Source organism: Notolepis coatsorum (genome assembly GCF_963971535.1).
Source record: "Notolepis coatsorum genome assembly, chromosome: 14".
Taxonomy (NCBI): Eukaryota; Metazoa; Chordata; class Actinopteri; order Aulopiformes; family Paralepididae; genus Notolepis; species Notolepis coatsorum.
The window spans coordinates 30,912,483-30,935,740 of record NC_140178.1 but is presented as its reverse complement, the minus strand read 5'-3'; the positions used below and the strand labels follow the sequence as shown (position 1 = coordinate 30,935,740).

At 40.6% G+C, this 23,258-nt stretch overlaps 1 protein-coding gene across 2 annotated transcripts in view; it reads left to right on the top strand.

Moving 5' to 3' along the window:
- Positions 1-697: 697 nt before the first annotated feature.
- LOC311240057 (uncharacterized protein) overlaps positions 698-23,258 on the top strand; it is a 36,126-nt gene continuing 13,565 nt past the window's right edge. The window contains exons 1-5 of one of the 2 annotated variants that reach the window (XM_084328565.1): positions 698-973; positions 2,190-2,322; positions 8,442-8,607; positions 19,075-19,184; positions 19,324-19,487. In XM_084328565.1, coding sequence (XP_084184691.1) covers positions 2,210-2,322; positions 8,442-8,607; positions 19,075-19,184; positions 19,324-19,487 — 553 coding nt within the window. In that variant the 5' untranslated portion in view covers positions 698-973; positions 2,190-2,209. Of the gene's footprint in view, positions 1,242-2,189; positions 2,323-8,441; positions 8,608-19,074; positions 19,185-19,323; positions 19,488-23,258 lie in introns of both variants that reach the window. The other variant, XM_084328564.1, reaches the window with a different exon arrangement.

The window sequence follows — 23,258 nt, the reverse complement described above, 5'->3', positions numbered from 1 at the left end:
TTAGTTATGGTGACATTTATCTCTCAACACTGGCATTATATTGTTATGGTATGGCATATATATATATGTAGGTCCTGTGGTATTGGTGGTGGCGGGCGGTAATAAACATTGGATCCAGCCAGGCTCCCAAAGAAGTACTTTATAGAAGTGCAGCAAATGTAAATATACACGTTATACTAGGTCCCTTTATAGATGGTTGGGGATGATGTTGGATAACCATTAAATTGTTCAACTTTTCCTTTTTATTTTATTTAAATGCCCAACCGAGGAGGATAGGGATTTGGCTTTGGAACCCCTAATTATTATTATTATTATTATTATTATTATTATTATTATTATTATTATTATTATTATTATTATTATTATTATAGAAAATTAATTAGAAAAACATTCTCTATCCACCACACTTTTGTCCCTCAAAATAATATGAGAATTAAAATGGTCATGGTCATTTTGTGATTATTAGAAACAGTGTGGAAATTCTTGTTGTTGTGATCCCTAGTTTGTGCACTAACAGAAACACCAGTCTGACAGACAGACTGGGGCCCCGTCCCTCCAGCCCCTCCGTCCTCCAGTCCCTCCTCGGGCTCCGTCTCCTCCTCCCAGCCTCAGCTGGTTACGTTACTCCTCTTCTGGTTACTCTCACTGTGGGCATCGCTGAGCGACTTTTGGTGCTTAGACCAAGGCCTCGTGAAAAGCTAACCACATAATAACAAACAACATCTTTGGATTGTATTTTTCCCCATTGCGGTAACGTTAAATAACATTAACTTAGCCATTCCTACTGGGATTTAACATCTTTTATCACGACAAAACGGAGGGATTTCCAGAGTTCAAGATCAGACGACATTATTGTTGCTCGGCCAGGCAGGCAGCCGGAGCCAGCTGAACTGCGGAAAGCTAGCTGGTTAGCTAACTTAGCAGCTTGCAGTCTGATCTGGCGACAACTCCGTTAGCTACACGCGACTCCCAGGTATATATATTACATATATATATTACAAAATACAATGCACTGATAACAGAGCTTCGCGTGATTTTCCATCTTTGCATGATCGTGGATCTCACCGTTGGACCGATGCGGACAGTGAGGCTCGCGAGGCGGCTAACGGCGAGCTAACAGTAGCTTCACGGCCCGTTAGCTAAGCTCGCTAATAACGTTAGCTAGTACACCTACTAGTTACTTCTTCTATTGATCCCGTTCATGTCGACGTGTATTTGGAGCTACGTGGGTCAATTGACTGGTGAGTGGCAATGCGAAGTTAACGTTAACCGGGTACTATTGTCATGTGTTGCAGACCTGCTGTTTATATTCACAGCTAACATCAGTTGTAGCGCAGCTACCATTTCGCCCGCGTTCATTAGCGATAACATCCATTACCGACCAACAGCACCCTGCAGGCTAACCAGCTAAACACCGAAACTGAGAACAATGTCGTCAAAGTGGTGCAAATGTGTTATTGCTAGACAGGTGGCAATGCATTTATTAATAGATAGGCATATCCATGAAGTCAGTTTTTAACCTAAAAAAAACCCCACGACCAATGATTTGACCTATGACCCCGAAAATGCAGATACTGCACTCTGCTGTGGTATTACCATAAACAGTTATATAGGTGATGCAGAGGCAAAGTGCAGTTTAAACTAGGATTTTTAATGCCATTTCTGTTTGATTAATGTGATCACACCCAACATGTATTTCATGGTTTTATTTATAGATATCGGTGTGTTTTAAAAGTTGAAAATAGATTAGTAATTGAGAAAGGAAATGTAATGTAATGGAAATAAATAATATAACTGATGTGCCGACTAGTCCTGTTATCTTTTCATGGATCACCAGAACATGATGACTATACTGTGGCTGCAGCTCCACTCTGGTTCGCCTCAGCCCCGTAAAACAAGCAGAGCACTGCGGTTTGCCTCTGATTGTCGTTGGGTTTTGTAGTCACTGCAATTTTGACACCATATTTTCTCTCTAGAATCGGACAGGACTTAACCAAATTGTGTCACAGGAAAACAACCAAAATGTTACATTTCAGTCATAATAACTCGATTGTGTCCATTATTGTAGTCGCTGCGGTTAGCCTTTGGTAGGGCAGAGCAGCTGAACGTCACCGTCCCTTGTGGGGGGGGCGGGCTGTGTTGTTGTCGCGATCAACTCAAGGGGCCTTTGACCTGCTGTGTGTTTTCAGCATGCTGATGGTGGGAGGCAATGGACGGAGGCACTAGAATGAGTGTGAGGGAGCTGTGTGACACCGATGACCTGGCCACCAGCCTGGTGCTGGACCCCCTGTTGGGCTTCAGCACCCATAAGATGAAGCTCAGGTAAGGCGTGTTTTAGTTTCCTTTTTTTCTTCTTAAACGTCATAAAAAAATTACTTGCAAGGATAACACGATAAAGACCAGGACTTATTGCCACCATTGTCCTTACTGTTAAGATAGAATAGAACATATATGTTACATGTTATATTTTAACTGGGACAATTATGCATACAAATATTTACATGAAAACATCTTAAAAAAATTAAGATGCGTAAAAAAAGCAACAGCAGCAGCAATGACAATACTACTACAACTGACATTTTGCTAATGCCGAGCTACCACTCCTATGTTTCTACATTCGCCATAAGCCAGAGTTTGACCCTTTAAAAAAAACAAAAAATATGTTGTTTACCTGACCTTTTTATATGCAATTATAATTTTATTATATTATTATTATAATAATTTATTGTTCCAGTTCACAGCTCCCCTAAACTTATTAGAACATTTCCCTGTGTTGGTGTTACACCAGGGCAGGCACAGGTCAGCAATGCTAGCTCTAGTGTGGTGACCATGAGTTTATGATAAACCATAAACATAAAGGAATGTTACACTTGATTTAAATAGTTGTTAAAAAAAAAAAGGTTCTAGTCTAGCACTGGACTGACATAATTACCAGTCTGTTCCTGCCTGTAGTTTATGATCTTTCTGATTTATGGCGTGCTTACTGCTGATTTGCATAGCAAATAGATTCACACATGCCTTGTATGTCATGATTGACTGGTTGTGTTCGTCTGGTGCTTATGACACTGACAAGCCTTATCACACTCAGATTTAGCCCTGGACATCTTTGACTTGTAGTCACAGAAGGGAGCCATCAGGTCAGTACATTATTACTATTAGCGTGCACAACATAAACCTTTTAACTTGCAATTGAAGTTTGGAGGAACATACCAAAATGCAAGAAACGGCGCTAGGCATGTTGTTGGCATCATGGTCAAGCCCAGTCAAAGTGCAAACTGTACATAGATGGGGGGGGGGGGGGGGTGTAACTGTACATTGGATTATCGACGAAATCTTACTTGGTCCCAAGAAGAGGGTCTCGTGTATTATTGGGTTTAATAGGACATTTATTGTACATTGGAGGGGGTTGCGTTAGGACATTTACAGGGGCCAGTTTAGAATTGCAGTCTCTTGTAGGTGCTCTTTGAGAATGGTTTTGAAAGAGGGTAGTGATTCACATTCCTTTACAGCTTTGGGTATGGCGTTCCACATTGATGTGGCATAATTGTGAAATGTGTTAGTCCTTAGCCGAATCTGGGTTTAACATGATTTGTGGAGCTCCCTCTGGTGTTGTGGTCGTGGTATTCACTGACCTTTGGGAAGTATTTTGACATGTACATGGGTACCTTAGTCGTGTAGTGTATCTTTTTTTTTCATCCACTTTTTCTCCTCCTGTTTTTCTGTATTTTTTCCTCCCATCCCAATTTTAGTCGTTATGCCAATTCCCTTCCCTCCCTTCCTGGTCTTTGCGCGCATTTCCCCCCCACTTGCCGGTCTAGGGAGGGTTGAAGACTATCACATGTCTCCTCCGATACATGCGGAGTCAGCCAGCCACTTCTTTTCACCTGACAGCGAGGACTCTCATTGGGTGAGTGTAATGCGTGGGAGGATCACACTACCTCACCCAGATCCCTTCCTCGCTGAGCAGGCGCCCCGACCGACCTGTAGGAGTCGCTGTTTACAACGACCAGGACCCACCCGCTGACGCTGCCAATTGTGTCAGTATGGACGACCGACCAAGCCGGAGGTACCGCGGCAACTGGATTCGATCCCACTGTCTCTGCGGTGGTAGGCAGACGCTTAGTCCGCTGCGCTACCCGGCCGCCCTGTATTATTAGTATTTTATATTTAAATATCAACATTATCTGGCCAGCCTCAGTAAATACTATCAAACTCATCTGACCTCATATGGTCTTTCCAAAGACCCAAGAGATGGGACAGTAATATACATATTACACACACACAACAAACTTAATGATTTTAGAATATTTCAGCTAATGAAGTAAAATATTGATTATCATCAACTATCCAGTTAGTTTTTATAGTGTAACGTTTGCCTACTTTAAATCATTGAATGCAGAGAGAGAGAGCGAAAGGGTCTCGGGCTCAGCCCCTCCCATTCTGTTGGAGCTTGAAACTCAAGTGGCACTTGCTCACACAGCTGAGTTTTCACTGCACATAGAAACAGCGGAGAGTTGTCACAGGGCTGTTGAACGCAGGGCTGTTGAACGCAGGGCTGTTGAACGCAGGGCTGAATAGCTAGCTATCATAGTTTCTAAAAATGTAAGGTCCACGCTGGTCTGTGTGCATTATGAAATGACAATTGCCCGTCGTTGGAATTCGCCTGGGCGGGTCTTAATCTACCCGCTCTCGGGGACTGAAATTGGGCACAGATTGATCTAACGTGAATCGGTACTCTCTGTGGTACTGGCGTAATTCGATCGGTACCCTTAAAAGTCTTGATGTGCCGATTTCCATCTTGGCGAGACGGTTCATGTTTATAGAGAAACATTGGAATAGCACAGTGTGAATACGGTTTTAAGGTGGATTTTCTCTTGAATGGAACACTATGACAGGGAGTTGTTTCAAGTGACCCAGCAACAAACACCAGGAAGAGCATATTTGCGATTATCATATTCATCATAAGTAATGGTCTCAGTTTGGGAGTTTCTCGTCCAGTTGATGTATGACATCAGAAATGGTGTCTTTCCAGAGGGGTCAAATAAAATATAAATCATTACCCCTTCCATCACTAAGTGAAGTATAGATATATGCAAATTGTTATTAGGAAAGACAAAATAATTGTCATCGTCATTGATTGCAAGGGATTGGCAACCAAATGTTAATAATATTACTTTATCTAAGTTTATGTTAAAGGTATATTATATATATATATATAATAAGTATTGTAGTATATATCTACAAGTAAGCAAGCGACCACCGCTGTCCCTGTTGTCCGCTGTCAACACCACCATTCCTTCCACGTGACAGGTTCCTCATTCACTTCCATTCATTTTGGGGCCATTGTCTAAATATCATACTTCTAGGTATAAACAAGTATAAACAAACTGCTGCTGTGAAGATTTAAATAAAGCAGACAATTCAGAGTGAAAGGTACATGCTCTATTTTGGTATTTGATGTGTCTTTACAGATTTATTACCATTGAAAAGTAAAAGCAGATCCGGTCAATTTGTTGTAGGTCTAAGTGTTTTGTGTGTCTTTGTCTTGTGGAGTGTTCGGTTACATTCTGTGAAAAGTTTACAGTTGGTCAAACTACACCTCAAGTGAGAAATAGTTCCTATACTCATAATTAAAAAATGGTAACATTAGCTTAAAAAAAACAAGTAGCCTACCTTTGACACCGAAAAATGTATTCCACAGAAAATATTGCTGTATTAATTTATAATATTTAGACATGGACCTCAAAATAGATGGAAGTGAATGTGGAGCCTGCTACCTGGTAGGAATGATAGTCTTGACAGCGGATGACAGGGACAGCAGTGGTCACTAGCTTCCTTACACTCACATTGTGACTAAAAATAGATATGTTCGAACTGGAAAAATTATTAGCGAGAAAAAATTACAACCTACCATAATCTTTTACCCAGCTAGTCACGGTTTTAAAACAGGAAAAGTATCTAGCTATTCAGCCCTGTCTAGACTTTGCCCTGTGAAAACTCCTCGAGTCATGCTGTTTCTCTGTGAGGTGTTTGTGTGAGTGCCACTCCCACCAACACATTAATTTACAGAGAGGAGACATGCTGTGAAAACAGCAGAAGGAACTAACATCCCAGCCTTGCATTCGCCAAAAACATGCAGATGAAAAGTGCCAACGGGTCCAATGTGTCTAAGGGCGTTTTCACATTAGGAACGGTTGCCTCCGTTCAGTTCCCGAGAACGATAGTCCCCCCTCCCCACTCCCCTGCTGGCCAGCTTTCACACTACCAATCTTGTTTAGTTCCCGAGCACACTTGAGGGAGCAACACCCCGATGTTGGTAAAGCTGGCACTGCCACAGACGCGCTATAGCTGGCGCTTCAACCCTTCTTTGCTCTCGGAGAAAGAATTTCGGGATCAAATGAGATAGAATAGAAATACTTTATTCATCCCGAGGGAAATTTGGCACTACAAATCGCTCCGTACATTTAGGTAGACAAAAACAATGAGATCTCCACTTATTGAGTTTATGGAAACGAATGATACCGGTGATGTGTCTGACGCTACATTGGGGGGAGTCTGTTAAGGTGGTATTGAGAGGGAACATTATATCTTATGAAGCCTCTGAAAAGAGAGAAAGACGTAAGCGCTTGGCTGAAATTGACACACAGCTTCCCTCGTTGGAGCAGGTTTACAGACTCTCACAATCCCAAACGGACCTAAATAATATTTGTAAATTGAAGTATGAATACAACTCTATTCTGGGCAAGCAGGTTAGCACCCTCCTCCTTAAACTTAGACAGAAGCACTTGTTACAGCAAGCCTCTTCCGTGTTTTTGTACAGTTGTGTCCACACTTTAATTGTTCCGTGCCTGGGGATGCTTGAATCGCTCCCCAGACCACCTTTTCAAGTGGTCCCGGGGACGGAATGGACAGAACGCAGCGTTCTCACTACACTACTTTTGGGGCAATCGTGCTCGGAAACGGCCCCGGATGCCTAGTGTGAAAGCACCCTAACATGCTTTGCATCCTCAAAATCACCATCCATCCCTGTATGCCCAAGACACGGTAAAAAACTAAAGTAGCTGCTAACTAAGCCCCCAAATAGTTAAACTAACCCTGGGGCAGCTCACAGCGGAGCAATCCTCTGGGCGAGATTACTTGAGTTTTGAGTTGACTTGCCAACACAAAATCTCTCTCTCTGTACGTTCAATGATTTGTAAGTGTATGCTAACGGATTATTTTAATGAACTGGAAAGAACGCAAACCGAACTGCTTCAGTTTGGAGAACTGGCGCAAGGACTTCATGGACTTGTTATCAATGGAACAGGCTGCTCTATCTCTTCAAGAGAGTGATAGGCCCGATGGCCTTCAAGGTCCCCTGAGCTTTATTAGATCACTATCTGGAATATGTTTGTGTACTGAACCTTTGTAACACTCTGCAACCCCCCCCCCTTGTTGTTGTTGTTGTTGTTGTTGTTGTTGTTGTTGTTGTTGTTGTTGTTGTTGTTATTATTATTGTCTTAGTTTGTCTTGTCATGTATGTATTGTCTTGCTTGTGATAAATAAAAACTTTAAATATGAAAAAAAATATATATATTTGTAAGTCTAGCCAAGTGTTGCACTATAAAAAACGATCTGAGCAGTTGGATCATAATAAACATTTAAATTCATAGCTATATTTGAAATATTCTAATTGTTTCACTGTGCTCCTACATTTCTTCATTTAGGAGCATGTGTACTCGTTGGGAAAATAGTTACGTGTCGAGCACTGGCTTATTCAGATTCGGATTCAGAAAATGTTATTGTCACAGCTTATTAAAATTGACATACATACATGCAAGATGCTTGTTTTTCCCGGCTCATCAACCGCAGTAGACTTGTAAACATAATACACAACGTATATTCTATCTATACAAACTATAACTATAAACTAAATAAACTAGTAAAAACCAAACATAATATACAACGTATATTCTATCTATACAAACTATACAATACAGGGTAGGCTATATATTGTTATTTGTAGATTACTTTAGATAGAGGTTAGACTGCTGAAACTAGTTATACTAAAGTGAAATATCTCTTTAATTCATCCAATTACATTTGGTCGCCTAAAATGGGGAGGGCTATGTATAAAAAGGTCTACAATTCCTACACAGTTCATGTGAGTAAACACCCTCACATTAAAGGTGAAAGTCTGCACTTCTCCTCACAGTCATTGTTCCATTTCAAATCCAGTGTGCTGGTGTACAGAGCCAAAACAACGTTACTGATGCAAGTCTGACTACACTGTATCACACCCCATGAATGTAGTAACATGTACGTCAATTTTGCAATCAGTTGCAACCATTAGAGTAAAGTGAACGAGTGTCACTGTAGAGTGTTGTAGTGCAGATGGTCGTCCTCCAGCTTCTCTTATTTGCCCTCATCTTGTGGTATTTCCCCCTCCCCCTCTTCTCCAGCCCAACACCAGAGATCCGTCGTTGGGGTAACCTCAAAGAGACTCTGCTACGCTTCCAGCGGACACTTGACTTCCAGACCACCTTCGAAGCCCTGACGGTGGGCGAATGGGCGGGCGACTACTTCAACGCACTGGGAAGCCATCGCCAGGAACTGCTGAGACAACATGTAGGTTTATTACGCTTCTCTTCTCTCTCTCTGTGCATTTAGTTTCAACATAGCTGTGCGTAGCAATGTTTTGATTTGATCAATAGACAGCGTTGTGGACCATCAGAAAATACTAACTGTGGCTTGTAACCAGGGATCGCTTGACAATTACAGTGGAACTACACACACAGCAGAGGCCTCATGTGTCCTACATTATATAGATTCACAATGGGAAAGCTGCACATGCACAAAGGTGGAAACAATGTGTACACTTTATTAAGATTTCTTTCAATTGTATTATGCCATCCTGTCCCATGTTTTTTATTTACATTTCTTTATACATATTGGAATGGTGCAGCCGTGACTGAAGGCATTATGTTTTCGTCTTGTCCGCCCATCCCATTCTCGTGACCATGATATCTCTGGAACGCCTTGAGGAAATGTCTTCAAATTTGGCACAAACGTCCACCTGGACTCAAGGATGAATTGATTACATGTTGGTGGTCAAGGTCACTGTGACCTCACGTCTGTCCCATTCTCTTGTGAACATGATATCTCAGGTAATTTCAAGGGATTTTCTTTAAATTAGGTACAAACATCCACTGAGTACAGACTACTACTTTCATTGGTCTAGGTTAACCACACCCTCATGCTTAAGCCACACCCCTTTCATATCTCATTAACCATTTGTTGTAGAGACTTATGGGCGGTGTCAGTAAACTCAGTACAGACTGCTACTTTCATTGGTCTAGGTTAACCAGGGCCCTGCCCCTACACGTAAACCCCACCCACCTTTTGTATCTCATGAACCGTTTGTTGTACAGGTTCGCGGGTGGTGTCTTTGGACTCAGCAGGGACATCCGCTTACATTGGTCTATATTTGCCCCTCCTACTACTCTTACTGGCTACTGGTCGGCGTTGGCATACAACCACATTGCCTTTTTTCTAGTTTATTTTAGATTACGAAACAAACATGATGTAGGGCATAAAGATTACTAGGGCTGTCTTAAATACTTCGAAGCTTCGAAGCTTCGTTCGATGGCACAAGCTTCGAACATAAAGAAAAGCCAAGTTAAAAAAAAAAATATTAAAAAATTTATTATTTTTTGCCTCCAAAATCTTGCGCCTCCATTCCAATGAAACGAAAGTAAGCGGCGCCTTCCCACCTCCATTCCAATGAAACGAAAGTAAGCGGCCCCTCGACTCTACAACAAGCACGTGGAGATTATTTGTGTTAAACAACAAGGACATGTGCAGCAGACATGTCGACGAAGAAGCGAAGCAATGCCGTTTGTTATTTAAGACTATGTCGGACAGATTTGTGTTCATTGTGCTGCTTTTTTAAAGTGTCCCGACCCATATAAAAATATGTCTTAATAAAACGTGCTTAATTAAGTCGAATTCTGCCTTTGTCTCTATCAACTACATATAAATATTTATATAATTGTTTGCTTGATAGACGAAGGTTGCAACATAATTATGTAATGTCATGTCGTTGGCTGTGAGAGCAGCCCCACTGCACCCAGGCAGGGCAGCCGAGTGAAACCTTGTTGGCTGCGTCACAGTCACGAAAGGGGCTACTTAATTAATTAATCCAATCCACTTTATTTATAGAGCACATTTAAAAACAACAAAGTTTACCAAAGTGCTGTACAAGTCCCACAACATAAGATACAAAAAAAATAAAATAAAAAAAAATTATTATAATTCTTTTCCCCCCGAAGCTTCGAATTAAAATCGAAGCTCGGCCCCGAAGCTTCGAAGGTCAGCCCTAAAGATTACACAACACTTAACACTATGATCGCCGATGACGAGTTAAGACGTCATTCCTAGCCATGCTCATTCTGCCGAAGACGCCGTAACTCGTCTTTGATGTCAATATTTCAAAAATCTGTGATCGAAATCATATTTCCCCTCCGGAGCCCTGAGACACACTGCAAAGCTCCACTCAACTCTCTAGCGGTTCAAGAGCGCCATCTGGTGGCCGATCGGCAGATCGCCAACCGGAAATGACCCTTTGAACCGGTAGTGCTCATCCATATGTGGTCCGGGCACTCGCTATCGTTAGAGAGACTCCGTCTTGACACAGTGAACATCGATCGGTGCAAATAACTCGAAAAAACAACATGATTTGGACATATATACTATAGGGCTGACCTTCGAAGCTTTTTTTGGCAATCGAAGCTTCGGGGCCGAGCTTCGATTTTAATTCGAAGCTTCGAAAAAAGCTTTTTTATTTTTTATTTTTTTTTTTTTATTTTTTTTTATCTTATGTTGTGGGACTTGTACAGCACTTTCATATTTTGTTTTTAAATGTGCTCTATAAATAAAGTGGGTTGGATTAATTAATTAAGTAGCCCCTTTCGTGACTGAGCCAACAAGGTTTCACTTGGCTGTGTGATTTAATTCAAGGTGGATCGCTGTTGTCGTTTGAACAACTTCAGATTTCATGGGAACTACCAATCCCCCAAATCAAGAATGTTTAAGATGAATGAAATAAGATTTTGATTATTTGAAATATGGCCTGTGTAGACTAAACTATGCACAGAATTATGTCAGTCTACAAGGTCCGGATTCTACATGGTCCGGCAATGTAACCTTGCAGACTCCACTACAGACCAATTATCAGTGAATGTTCATGCATTTTTAAGAAAGGCAACTTCCACAAAAAAACAAAGAACTCACCAAAACATCTCAGTAGCACCTTATCTAAATTTTATTTCCTATTTTGTTTATTCATCCCAGTATCTTTCTTTCTTATGTGTGGAATTCTACAAGGCATGTAGGTGTATATGTATTTGAGGATGATATCCTTCAAACAGGCAATAGTGATGATATAATTTGGGCAGTGCTGAGCTGGGTTACTTTCCTCCAGTGTATTTGTCCCCCGGCCCCACCCAATGGCCCCATGCGCACACACACACACACACACACACACACACACACACACACACACACACACACACACACACACACACACACACACACACACATTTAGTCATTTAGCTGACTCTTTTATCCAAAGCGACTTACAAGTTCTGTACGACAAGACAGCAAGAAGGGTACAACTCTATCAGCTGAGTAACAATGTTTATCAAAGTGTTGCGTGTTACAGTGTAGGTTAGTTTATTAGGAAAGGTGCATGACAGTAAGGTTAGTCACGGTTAGATTTTTTTTTTTTTTTTTTATATAAATCATTTCAGATAATGGTTGAAGAAGTGAGTCTTTAGTCGACGGCGAAAGATTCGACGGGATTCGGCTGTCCTAACTGGGATGGGTAGTTCTCACACACGCACACACACACACACACACACAAATCGAAGTAAAAAAAAAAATTGAAGAATTCTTTTTTTGAATTCTTTTTTTTATTTTTTATTTTTTTTAAACGTCAATTTTTTGTAATGTTCGAAGCTTGTGCCATCGAACGAAGCTTCGAAGTATTTAAGACAGCCCTAATATACTATTATACAACCTGGAAATGGATCGGGCATTTCTCCATCCCATAATAGAAAAAATTCTGTTCCACGCTCATCTGCCAGCGGCGCGAGGAAGCCACGTAAGATTCAGCGTTATATTCTAACGTGTTCCATATAAACTGCTATGATGAACATATGACTCACTCTGGATGAATCATCTAACGCTGCCCACGGAATTATAAACGATCCCCCGCCCATCCGGTCATCATCCGATGATATGTAGTAACTCCTAGAAGCACATCCAGTTGACATTTTTTATCTCGCACAGATTCCTACCAAACTGTATTTGATCATCAATATAATGCATTTAGGGCTATAAATCACGTTCTGAAGAAAGCTGCAGAAAACGATAAAAACATACTTATACTTTAGACCATATTTTAGTATGAATATGTGAATGAAAAAGTTTAACGTTGCTACACCCTGAACAATACATATAGGACATTGAATGGGCCATAATAATGGCAATTTAGCAATAGAATTTAAAAAGTTATAGCCCTGCAAAGGGGAACTTCTCCATAGACAAATAGAGCTGGCGTGGGATGGTAAATTATGAATTTAACCCATGGCGATCAAAGTGTTAACAACTTGGTACTTTGTTGAAAATATATTAAATGACTAGCGTTCTACTAAACTTTAAGGCTTCTGTAAATGTAAGTAAAATCATGGATAACCCCTCCCACCCACTACACACAGACTTGGCTGATAGACCACTACACTTCCGCGTTACATTGAAATCGGGGAGGAGATTGCGGGGGGGGGGCAAATGAATGAATGTGGACGAGAGCCTTGACATTAAGTAATTGCAGATACGGCTGTGGGGGTGCTGGAGACATGATCGAATAGACTTGTATGCACCTGACTCTCCTGAACACGGCGCGAGACATTCCTAATCGATCAGAACTAAATTGGCAGCGAAAAATACCGTTTTTAAGCATCGATTCCCCATGCACATGCGCAGATTGGCCACAGAGTGTGACGCAACGCACATCCACACTGGAATGTTCCATTAGAGGGGGTGTTGTGTTGTGAGAATGATGAGATAGAATTAAATATACAGTAAAAGGAATACAGTACAAATATACAGAAGTCTACAGTAAGTGTAATATTGCACAGTGTTGTGCATTTATAATCAGTAGCTTAGGCTACATAGTAGGCTAATGACAGCCTATTCTAGTCTAGCAGGTGCTGCTGGTATAGACGTATAATATATGACATATATCACATATATGACTTTTCTTGCCTAGATATACGGTATATCTAGGCAAAAAATGTCATAGATGACTGAAAATCAACATTACTAGTCTATATCAGCACCTGCTAGACTAGAATAGGCTGTCATTAGCCTACTATGTAGCCTAAGCTACTGATTATAAATGCACAACACTGTGCAATATTACACTTACTGTAGACTTCTGTATATTTGTACTGTATTCCTTTTACTGTATATTTAATTCTATCTTAGCATTCTCACAACACAACACCCCCTCTAATGGAACATTCCAGTGTGGATGTGCGTTGCGTCACACTCCGTGGCCAATCTGCGCATGTGCATGGGGAATCGATGCTTAAAAGCGGTCTTTTTCGCTGCCAATTTAGTTCTGATCGATTAGGAATGTCTCGCGCCGTGTTCAGGAGAGTCAGGCGCATACAAGTCTATTGGATCATGTCTCCAGCACCCCCACAGCCGTATCTGCAATCACTTAATGTCAAGGCTCTCGTCCACATTCATTCATTTGCCCCCCCGCAATCTCCTCCCCGATTTCAGAATCCCGGAAGTGTTGCGGTGGTCTATGGAAGGAGCACGTTCAGTGTTAGACTAAGACTCCCAAGATGCAACACTGAACGGCACAGGAAGTCCTTCATTCCGACAGCCATCAGACTTTATAACTCATCACTGTGCCTCACTGCATCAGTGAGCACAGGGTGACCGTGCTATCTGGCATAATCTTCATGGACTTTTACTTTCAAATCGACGTTTTTAGAATATTACACTTAATGCTGTACACTTACTGTATATCTCTGTATATTTTTGGCTGTATATATTATATTTTAGAATGTATATACATAACAGAATGTATATCCCGGACCGTATTTTATTATTTATTCTTTATTATTTTTATTCTTATACATGACTTTTGTTTCTGACTACCTACATTTTTACTGTGAGCGATCTGTAGTGCTGAATTTCCTTCGGGATAAATAAAGTATTTCTATTCTATTTCTATTCTAAGAAATGTTAGAATACCAACGCCTACACTAAAATACAGTAGGCATGAGCCTTGCATTATCTTTTTCTACATTCCGCATTGCTATAAAATTGAAATTCCTGTTATCTGTCCATTATATCCTGCAACATCATGGACCTCAAACTATGCAAATGATGTCTTGTGTAGTCTGTGTAGAGATAAGTACATTCTCATGCCAAGATTGTTTGTTATAAATTCCAAATTCTGTGCGGAAAGTGACAGAGTAGCCTTTTGTGTGCACCTAATGTTTATAAATGAAGCCTCTGACTCACTTTGGAAGGCATGTGGTTCCATTAATATTATGTAAAGTTTATATAGAAATAAACAGAAATCAAATAGAGTACCCTGGGATATATATATATTTTTTTTTAATGGACATACAAATTAGGTATCAAATTGGGCAATGCTTGGGATGTTTAGGATAATTAATCATGATGAGATGCCTTAGGGGAGCCTGTATCATCAAATGCAGTTCTTGGAAGGAACCTCATTTGTTGTAACTGTCTGTAGCCATATGTAAGTTACCCTCTGCATTCATTAATTGACCAAACGGCAGTTATCACCCATGTAAGGTGACAGTTATCACCCATGTAAGGTGACAGTTATCACCCGTGTATAAGGTGACAGTTATCACCCGTGTATAAGGTGACAGTTATCACCTGTGTATACGGTGACCAGTGGTTCCCACAGGATTTTGTGAGACTGTGGTGGGTGAACCTCAGCCCCTCTAGGGGGGTCCAGGGGCATGCCCCCCCGGAACCTTTTTTTGTACATTTTAAAGTTAAATGCATCAATCTGGTGCACTTTGAGAGCAAAATAAAGAGGCCAGATCTATGATGAACTTTGTGCTCAAAACACAAAATCTACTAGACTAGTGCTTCCCAATCCTCTCTTCGAAGCACCCCAGCCGTTCAATGTATTTGTTAAATTCCACCACCAGTACACCTGATTCAACTTAACTAGCCCTTTATTAGTTGAATCAGGTGTGCTGGTGGTGGAATTTAACAAATACATGGAACGGCTGGGGGGGTCTCGAGGAGAGGTTTGGGAACCACTGGACTAGAGCATACATTTGAGCCATCAAAGAAATGAAGCAAAAGTGGTTACTGTTGAACTGGTTTATTTTTTAGAAAAAAAATATATATATACTGGATTACTATTACGACTACTACCACTGCCAATACTACTGATACATCCCTATTGGCAAACTTTATATTAAAAAAAAATAGTAAAAAAAAAAATATATACTGTATATATTTTGGTTCAGTCTAGGTAATTAATGGAAAACACTGGTGACAGTTATCACCCGTGTTTAAGGTGACAGTTATCACCCGTTTAAGGTGACAGTTATCACCCGTGTAAGATGACCGTTATCACCCGTGTATAAGGTGACAGTTATCACCTGTGTATAAGGTGACAGTTATCACTAGGGATGCACGATTTAGTGAAAGAGTGCGATTGCAATTATTGTGGACAATATTGCGATTGTAATATAATAATTAAATAGTGTCATGAGTCTACTTGCTTGGTTATCAAGGAAATTACAGAGATTAGCAGAATGCGCCTCTTGAGAATCTACTACCGTAAGCAATTGATTAGCTAGTTATAAGATACAGTAGCTAATGTTTGTTATACAGGTTGCATTTGCTAATGTGCTAGCCTGATAATCTATTAAGTGGGCTTACGTTAACAGGATTCTGAAAGCTAGCAATAACGTTACCAACACGGGACTACGTTAATGATTTTTATGGACTTCTAACAATGTTAGTAACATTATAACGTCGCTGCATTTTTGTGTTTGTCTGTACTTTGATACATGAAGCTAAGATGGAGATAGCGTTATAGATATAGTGGATTCACAGGTCTGAATCTCCTCTATCACACATCATCAAGTCCTTGTAGCAGAGTTTTTGAGAGGAAGAGAGCAAGTGAGAGAGGGAGACATCAAGAGAGATGGCGTGTGAGAGAGAGAGAGAGCGTGTCCAGTGAAGATGACCTTTATTATTATTTTTTGTGTTTGATTGCTTAGATTGGCCATTTAGCTTGTAACTGAGTCAATCAACAAACACAGCTGGCTCCAGCACTATTGGAATTTGATCAACAAGCACACAGCCTAACTAATTTAGGATTGGCCGAATATATTTGGATATTTCAACATTTCTATTTCAAAAGTTATACGCTCTCCTTTTTGCTTCATTGGGTCTAATTCATTGCCTAATAATAATTTATGTGTGGAACTATCTGTTTCCATAGTTTGTGTGGAACATCTGTTTCCATAGTTTGTGTGGAACTATCTGTTTCCATAGTTTGTGTGGAACTATCTGTTTCCATAGTTTGTGTGGAACTACCGTAATTCCTCTAATAGTAACCCCGGCTTGTATTTGTTTCAACTGTAGCGGGTACCAGGCTTGTATTAGGAGGAGGCCTGTATAAGAGGGAGGCCTATATTTCAAATTTTCAAACGGATCATAATGAATAAATCAACATTTTGTGTCAGTTTGAACCCAGTAAAATGTACTGGGTTCATTTATTGAAACCAAGTACTGTATGAAATAGTAAACAGTGCAATTACAGGTGGTCACTGGTCAACGTTTTCAAAGTGAAATCAAGTAACCAGCTCAGTATGCAGCTCAGTATATTAGTAACCCGGCTTGTATTAGGAGGACGGCTTATAATTGCTTAGCTCAAGAGCGCACCCGGCCATTAATAGAGACCCGGCTTGTATTTGAGACCCGGTTACTATTAGAGGAATTACGGTATCTGTTTCCATAGTTTATGTGTGGAACTATCTGTTTCCATAGTTTGTGTGGAACTATCTGTTTCCATAGTTTATGTGTGGAACTATCTGTTTCCATAGTTTATGTGTGGAACTATCTGTTTCCATAGTTTGTGTGGAACTATCTGTTTCCATAGTCTAGGACTCTAGGTGTGGAACTATCTGTTTCCATAGTTTGTGTGGAACTATCTGTTTCCATAGTTTATGTGTGGAACTATCTGTTTCCATAGACTAGGTGTGGAACTATCTGTTTCCATAGTTTATGGTATTGGCCTACTTTAGTTTGCGTCCTAAATTCATTGGCAAATGCCTCATGTTATAAATGCAAGCTGATGCCACAATGAGACATAAAAAGGTCTCAATAACTTATAAGGTCTTATTCCAGTCTCCCAATAAGTTAACTGTACTAGAACATGATGGAAAACGACCTCTAATCAGATCTTAGTGATCACAGTTAAATGACCAGATCAATGTTCCCTGCATGCTCTTGCCATATATTGGTCCTCGCGTTGAACAGGGAGGTGCAACAGATGGCACAATGCACTGGCAAGTCAAATGAGTCCAGATGACTGGTGCAGACTCTACTAATGCAAATTGCTCTTAAATACGCTATGAAACATTAATGGGACACATGACAACGGAGCACAGCAGGAGAGAGGATTAAAAGAGGGGCGACACACTGGAATTAGGGAAATGACGTTTTTAGCCTGTCTACATTTGATAGCCATCGCAGCAGTGGAAATCACATTCTCTGTTTGAATTGACCACCTGTTGAGTTCATGTCGGACAGATAGGATAAACCTCGAATGATGATTTTTGGCACAGTCAAAGACGGTTAAGGTTAAGTCATCAATCCATCATTGTGTGTTGGTACATTGTGAAATATATTCATAGGATATTGTTAAATAAGGTTAAATCTACAGACTGCTGTATTTAAGATGTGTGTGTGTGTGTGTGTGTGTGTGTGTATATAATGTAATGCATAAAGTGCAGACAAGAATAGGTATAAAATAAGTACAATAAGTAAAGTGTTGCTCGAAAGTAGTAGTAAAAGTAAGTAGTGATAACATATGGCAGCTTGCCCCAAAATGTCTGTCTGTGGAAAGAGAGTAGTCTAGTTAAAACCAAGCTTCTAATTTATTAACCAGGAAGAGAGTAGTCTAGTTAAAACCAAGCCTCTAATTAATTAGCACTTTCAATGCATTTAGCGTAAGCTAATATAATTTTACACTTGATTTTTTGCATCGCATGTTAATCAGTTTCTATTAACCCATTCAGTGCCAACCACGAGTATAGTCGGGTTAACTCGCCATCGATTGAGTGCCAATCACGAGTATAGTCGGGTTTTAACTGTTATTTCTTTTATTTGCTATATCCATTCATAATTCATCCATCCAGCCTGATGTTATCATTGGAAATGGCTCTGAGATTGCAAACGGCCAATACAGCCGCCTAACGCCTTGCGGCCGGTATTGTACATCATTGGAAACCCTCTGGATTGGGCTGTACGTCGATCTAAGAAGTCCGGTCCAGGTTTTCCTTCTCGGGCATGAGTAACGTTTATAACACATGGATTGGGGACACTCGAGCACCGCCGGTTCATGTGTTCGAAAACAGACAATTAGTTGTTTACTTCATTTTGTCTGATAGTTTCAAAATATCAGTCATTTCTGAAAATAAGTTACAAAAGTAACTGGAAAATAGCTCTTTATTTGATTATCATAAAAAAGTGTTTTCAATACAGAGATATCGACATCTGTAAATATCGGTATCGGCCAGAACAGCAATATTAATATCGGTATCGGCCACAATTTTCACATCGGTGCATCACTAACCTGTCCTTATTTGGGTGTAGATTTGAGGTCTGTCTCTTCCCGTCTCCTTGTATTTGTTTTATAGTCCTTCCAACAGCAGTAATTGAGTTTGTGTTGACGGGCATGTAAACGGATCTTAATTGCATCTTAAACCATCCATGTCGTCCTCTCAGGTGTATCGTTACCTCGGAGCCTTCCTGTTGGATAGCGGTGTCAAGATTGAGTCTTGTGACAGATACTCCTCAGAGACCAACGGAGCAAAAATAACATCGACAAGGCTCTGGTAATGTCATTTATTATTAGCGAAGAAACATGTATATTCGATTTCACTTATCGGATACCATTGCGTATATGTTGTATAAGTTGTGTATAACTGACAATGAACATAATAATAATGTGACATTTGAATGGTTGTACCGCAGGTTTATAGGCGAGCGGGTGGAGGTTCTGCTGGGATGTATAGCAGAGCTGAGCCCCGTCGACAGTGCTTTTCTGAGGACAGGAGTTAACGACTTCAGTGTGATGTACTCCACGCGTAAACGGTGTGCCCAGCTCTGGCTTGGGCCTGCTGCTTTCATTAACCATGGTAAGTCTATTAACACATTGGACGCCAGACCCGATGATAGTCGGGTTAACTCGCCGACGCTTGAGCGCCAATCACGAGTATAGTCGGGTTTTAATCGTTATTTCTTTTATTAGTGATATCCATTCATTTTCATCCATCCAACCATAGGCGCCCACTTAATGGAGCAGAAGATGCGGGTGCTCTAGGACTATTGAACTTGGGGGAGCAAGCTTGTCTTTTTGCTCCCTCACTTTTTGATCATATCATATGATATAAATATCCCCCCCCCAATTTATAAATCTTATCGAACCATAACTACGTAATTTCAATCAAATTAATAATACGCAATGACACTTAATAGCAAGTTTTTAAGTTTCCAAAGATTGTGTGACCCCCCACTTTAATGGTTTGATCCAGTGCCCACGGGCGTTTGTCGGCATGACGTATACGACATGTTGGGGGAGGCGGCTTTTTCGAACCTTTTTCGAAATTCAGGCTGGATATTGGATAACATTGTGACTCGTGAGGATTATTCTTCGGCGTTTACATTAAAATGGAGCAAATCATCACGTAAGTCGAACACTGTGACTGTATACTAAATGCGCAAACAGATTGAAACTGAATATTTCTCGTATGGTGAGCCTCGGCGCTGAACCGAGTGAATCCAGAGATACGGGATGGTGCGCACTGCGCAGGCGCTGTGATCACCCAACGACGGAAATAATGCCGCTTTGAGCAGTTTATAAAAAAAATATAAAAAATATTTATTAGCAACGCCGAGCTTTCAAACCATCCCGTATCTCTGTGCGAACCCCTCGTGCAACTCTGAGCACCTTTGTAATGTCTCTGTGATACTTGTATAACGAACGGTTCGGCCAGAACCAGTCCTTCATGGTAAATCTAGGTTGGTTTCCCATTGAGGAGCAAGTGACTGTGGATTCACTCGGTGCAGCACAGACCCTGATGTAAACAAGACAAACGTCTTTCTCTGGTCTGCATCCCCTTAACAATTGTGTGTATTGAGCCGTACTGTATTTTACCCATTCTGCAATCTGTTAAATAAAGTTTTCATTCATTCAGCCGCCGCGCTCACTGGGGCTATTGATAGCGTCAATTAGTTGTTGTTGTTACTTGTTGTTGGTGCGGCGGATGTGAACGGGGCTGGAGGGGCTTTGGGAGGATGGGAAAGTTATTATTATTATTATTATTATAATAGTAATTGGCTATCATACGTGCCTAGCTAGCGTTAGCTAAAAGAGCCCTCGCAGTGAAGTTATTATAGCTATCATACTGCAATATAAACTGAGTTTTATAGTGAAAAGAGCAGCTTTATTTTGGTCAAGATTGAAGGCTCTATATTGCAGGAAATTGCACATACAGGTGTTCATTAAATGTAAAAAAATCTGCCTAGGCGGCCATGCATCCAACCTGATGTTATCGTTGGGAATGGGTCTGAGCTCGCAAAAGGGCAAATACCGCCGCCTATCGTCTCCCGGATGGTATTGCACATCATTGGATTGGCTCAAAAAAAAAGTCCGGTCCAGGTTTTCCTTCTTGGGCATGCAGTATCGTTATACCACATTGACTGGGGACACTGAGCAGTGTGGATTATGTGTTTTGGATATATAACGTTGGATCAATAAACGCGATCAATATTTGGACTGGTGATCTGGAATTGGATTAATCTTTTTGCAGGACATCAGATGTGAGGTTAGGACTATGTTACCAATCTTGGGTTAATCAGATGTTTCTTTCACAGCGATCTCAACGTGTCTATGTGTGCGTGCCGTTGGCGCCAACCAATGCACGGATAATCGATTTTTCAGCCCGCTTCTGTATCGTGCATGAGGACACATATACTATCGATAATCTAGCATTTATTTGAAAACAATTCGTAAATCAGCCGAAAAATTACAACGTGTTTTGTGTATTCCACTAAAGGGCTATTATCGCGTCTTTCTCTGGAATTACTAGAAATCACCAAAACTATACTCGTATTCAAAACGGTATAAACCGTAAATGTACAGATGAAAAAATCGGTTTTGTACATGTTGACTGCAAGCAACTCATTGATAAGCGACGGGTGTATTAGACCCATAGCCATAATTTAAGATATATTTTAAGCACTTGCAAATCTCCCCGTCCTCCCATTGATTAAAGCGGTGGCCATCTATACCTATATTCGCCATATAGCTCCGGCGCTGAATGTGTTAACACGACGATTGTGGATCACCTTGTTTGAACATTCTTTATGCCGTTGACATTTGAGACAACGGCGTGAAACGTGAAATCCTGCGTACGGCATCTTGTTGTCTCACCATTTTCCTCTTAGATAGAATGTGCATGTTGTGACATTAGGGTGCCTTGGTGATTGGAGAGATTGTTTTGTAATGGACCTATCTCAAGCCCCACCTTCGTTTCTTGATCCTCCAATCACAACTGTCGCAACTGTGTGATTGGAGAATCAAGAAAAGAGGGCACAGGATTGTTTCTATCTCAATCATCAGAGGCCCCACGATACGATCACAATACTATAATATTACGACGTATTGCAATGTATTACATTTATTCAAGTGAAAATTATGTAAATGATGTCCCCAACATGTTTCATCTAATAAGATAACGTTTTCAGTCTGTTCACCTCACTCCAATAATTTTTACTGCAGCAAAATGGGATTGTTAAGCACAAAAAAGAGGTTAAATCGCTACTTCAGTGTATCAGTTTATCGGTGTAATATTGGCACGCACAATTGTGATACTATGCTGTATCGATCCTACCCTCCCACCCCTACTACCTGCTCCAGGGGGTTTCATCCCTCGTTGCCCTGGTTACACCTGTACTCGAATCCTCTGGTGAAACGCATGATTGTGACCATTACATGTACTGTACGCGTGAGTCTCGAGGGGAATATGAATGAAAACGTTTATTTAAAATGGACACCACAGCTACATTGGACCAGTCACAGTGGACAGACCAGATTGGCCGTTTTGTGTGTTTATAGCACAAGTGCTAGTTTTCAACACTAGTCCATTGAGGCTTTTCTAAAAGATAGAATAAAATTAACAGTAAAATACAGAATTAAAATCACAAATCAGAACAAATAGTTACCAGAGCAAGAGTCCATGATCAAAATAACAAAACCAGCCCGCGTCTACATAATATGTGAGCACTGCTGCTTTGATTTCAGCCATCCTCTGCTGAAGACGTTGGCATTGGACTCCAGTTTTAAGCCAGTAGGCAGAGAGTTCTATAAGTTTGCCCCGTTAACAGAGAAGGCAGACTGTCCAAACAAACTCTTGCACATGGGAACAGTACAGTCACCATTATTGGAAGCTTGTGTTTACACACTTTAGGAGGCATATCTTTACCAGCCTAGCTTTCCTCTGACGGGAAGCCCTGTACTTTCGTTTACACACTTTAGGAGGCATATCTTTACCAGCCTAGCTTTCCTCTGACGGGAAGCGACAGTTGTGATTGGAGGATCAAGAAAAGAGGGCAGGGTTTGAGATGGGTCAATTACACGGTGTATGGCAATTGGGTCCTCTGAATTCTCCCCTAATCTGAAATTCAGTATATTAGCATTCATCCTATGATTCGCCTATCGGCAGTTAAGCCTAGAAGATTTAGCCTACCTTTCAGAGCCGTTAAAATAAAATAATAATAATAAATTGGATTTGAATTCCTTCATTACATGGTATAATAATCCGTCTAAAGGAAAGAAAGTGAAATTCAATCACACTTGTGTGTTAATTCTTTCACTCAGTTTTGCTTAAGAGTTTGTTTTCTGATAA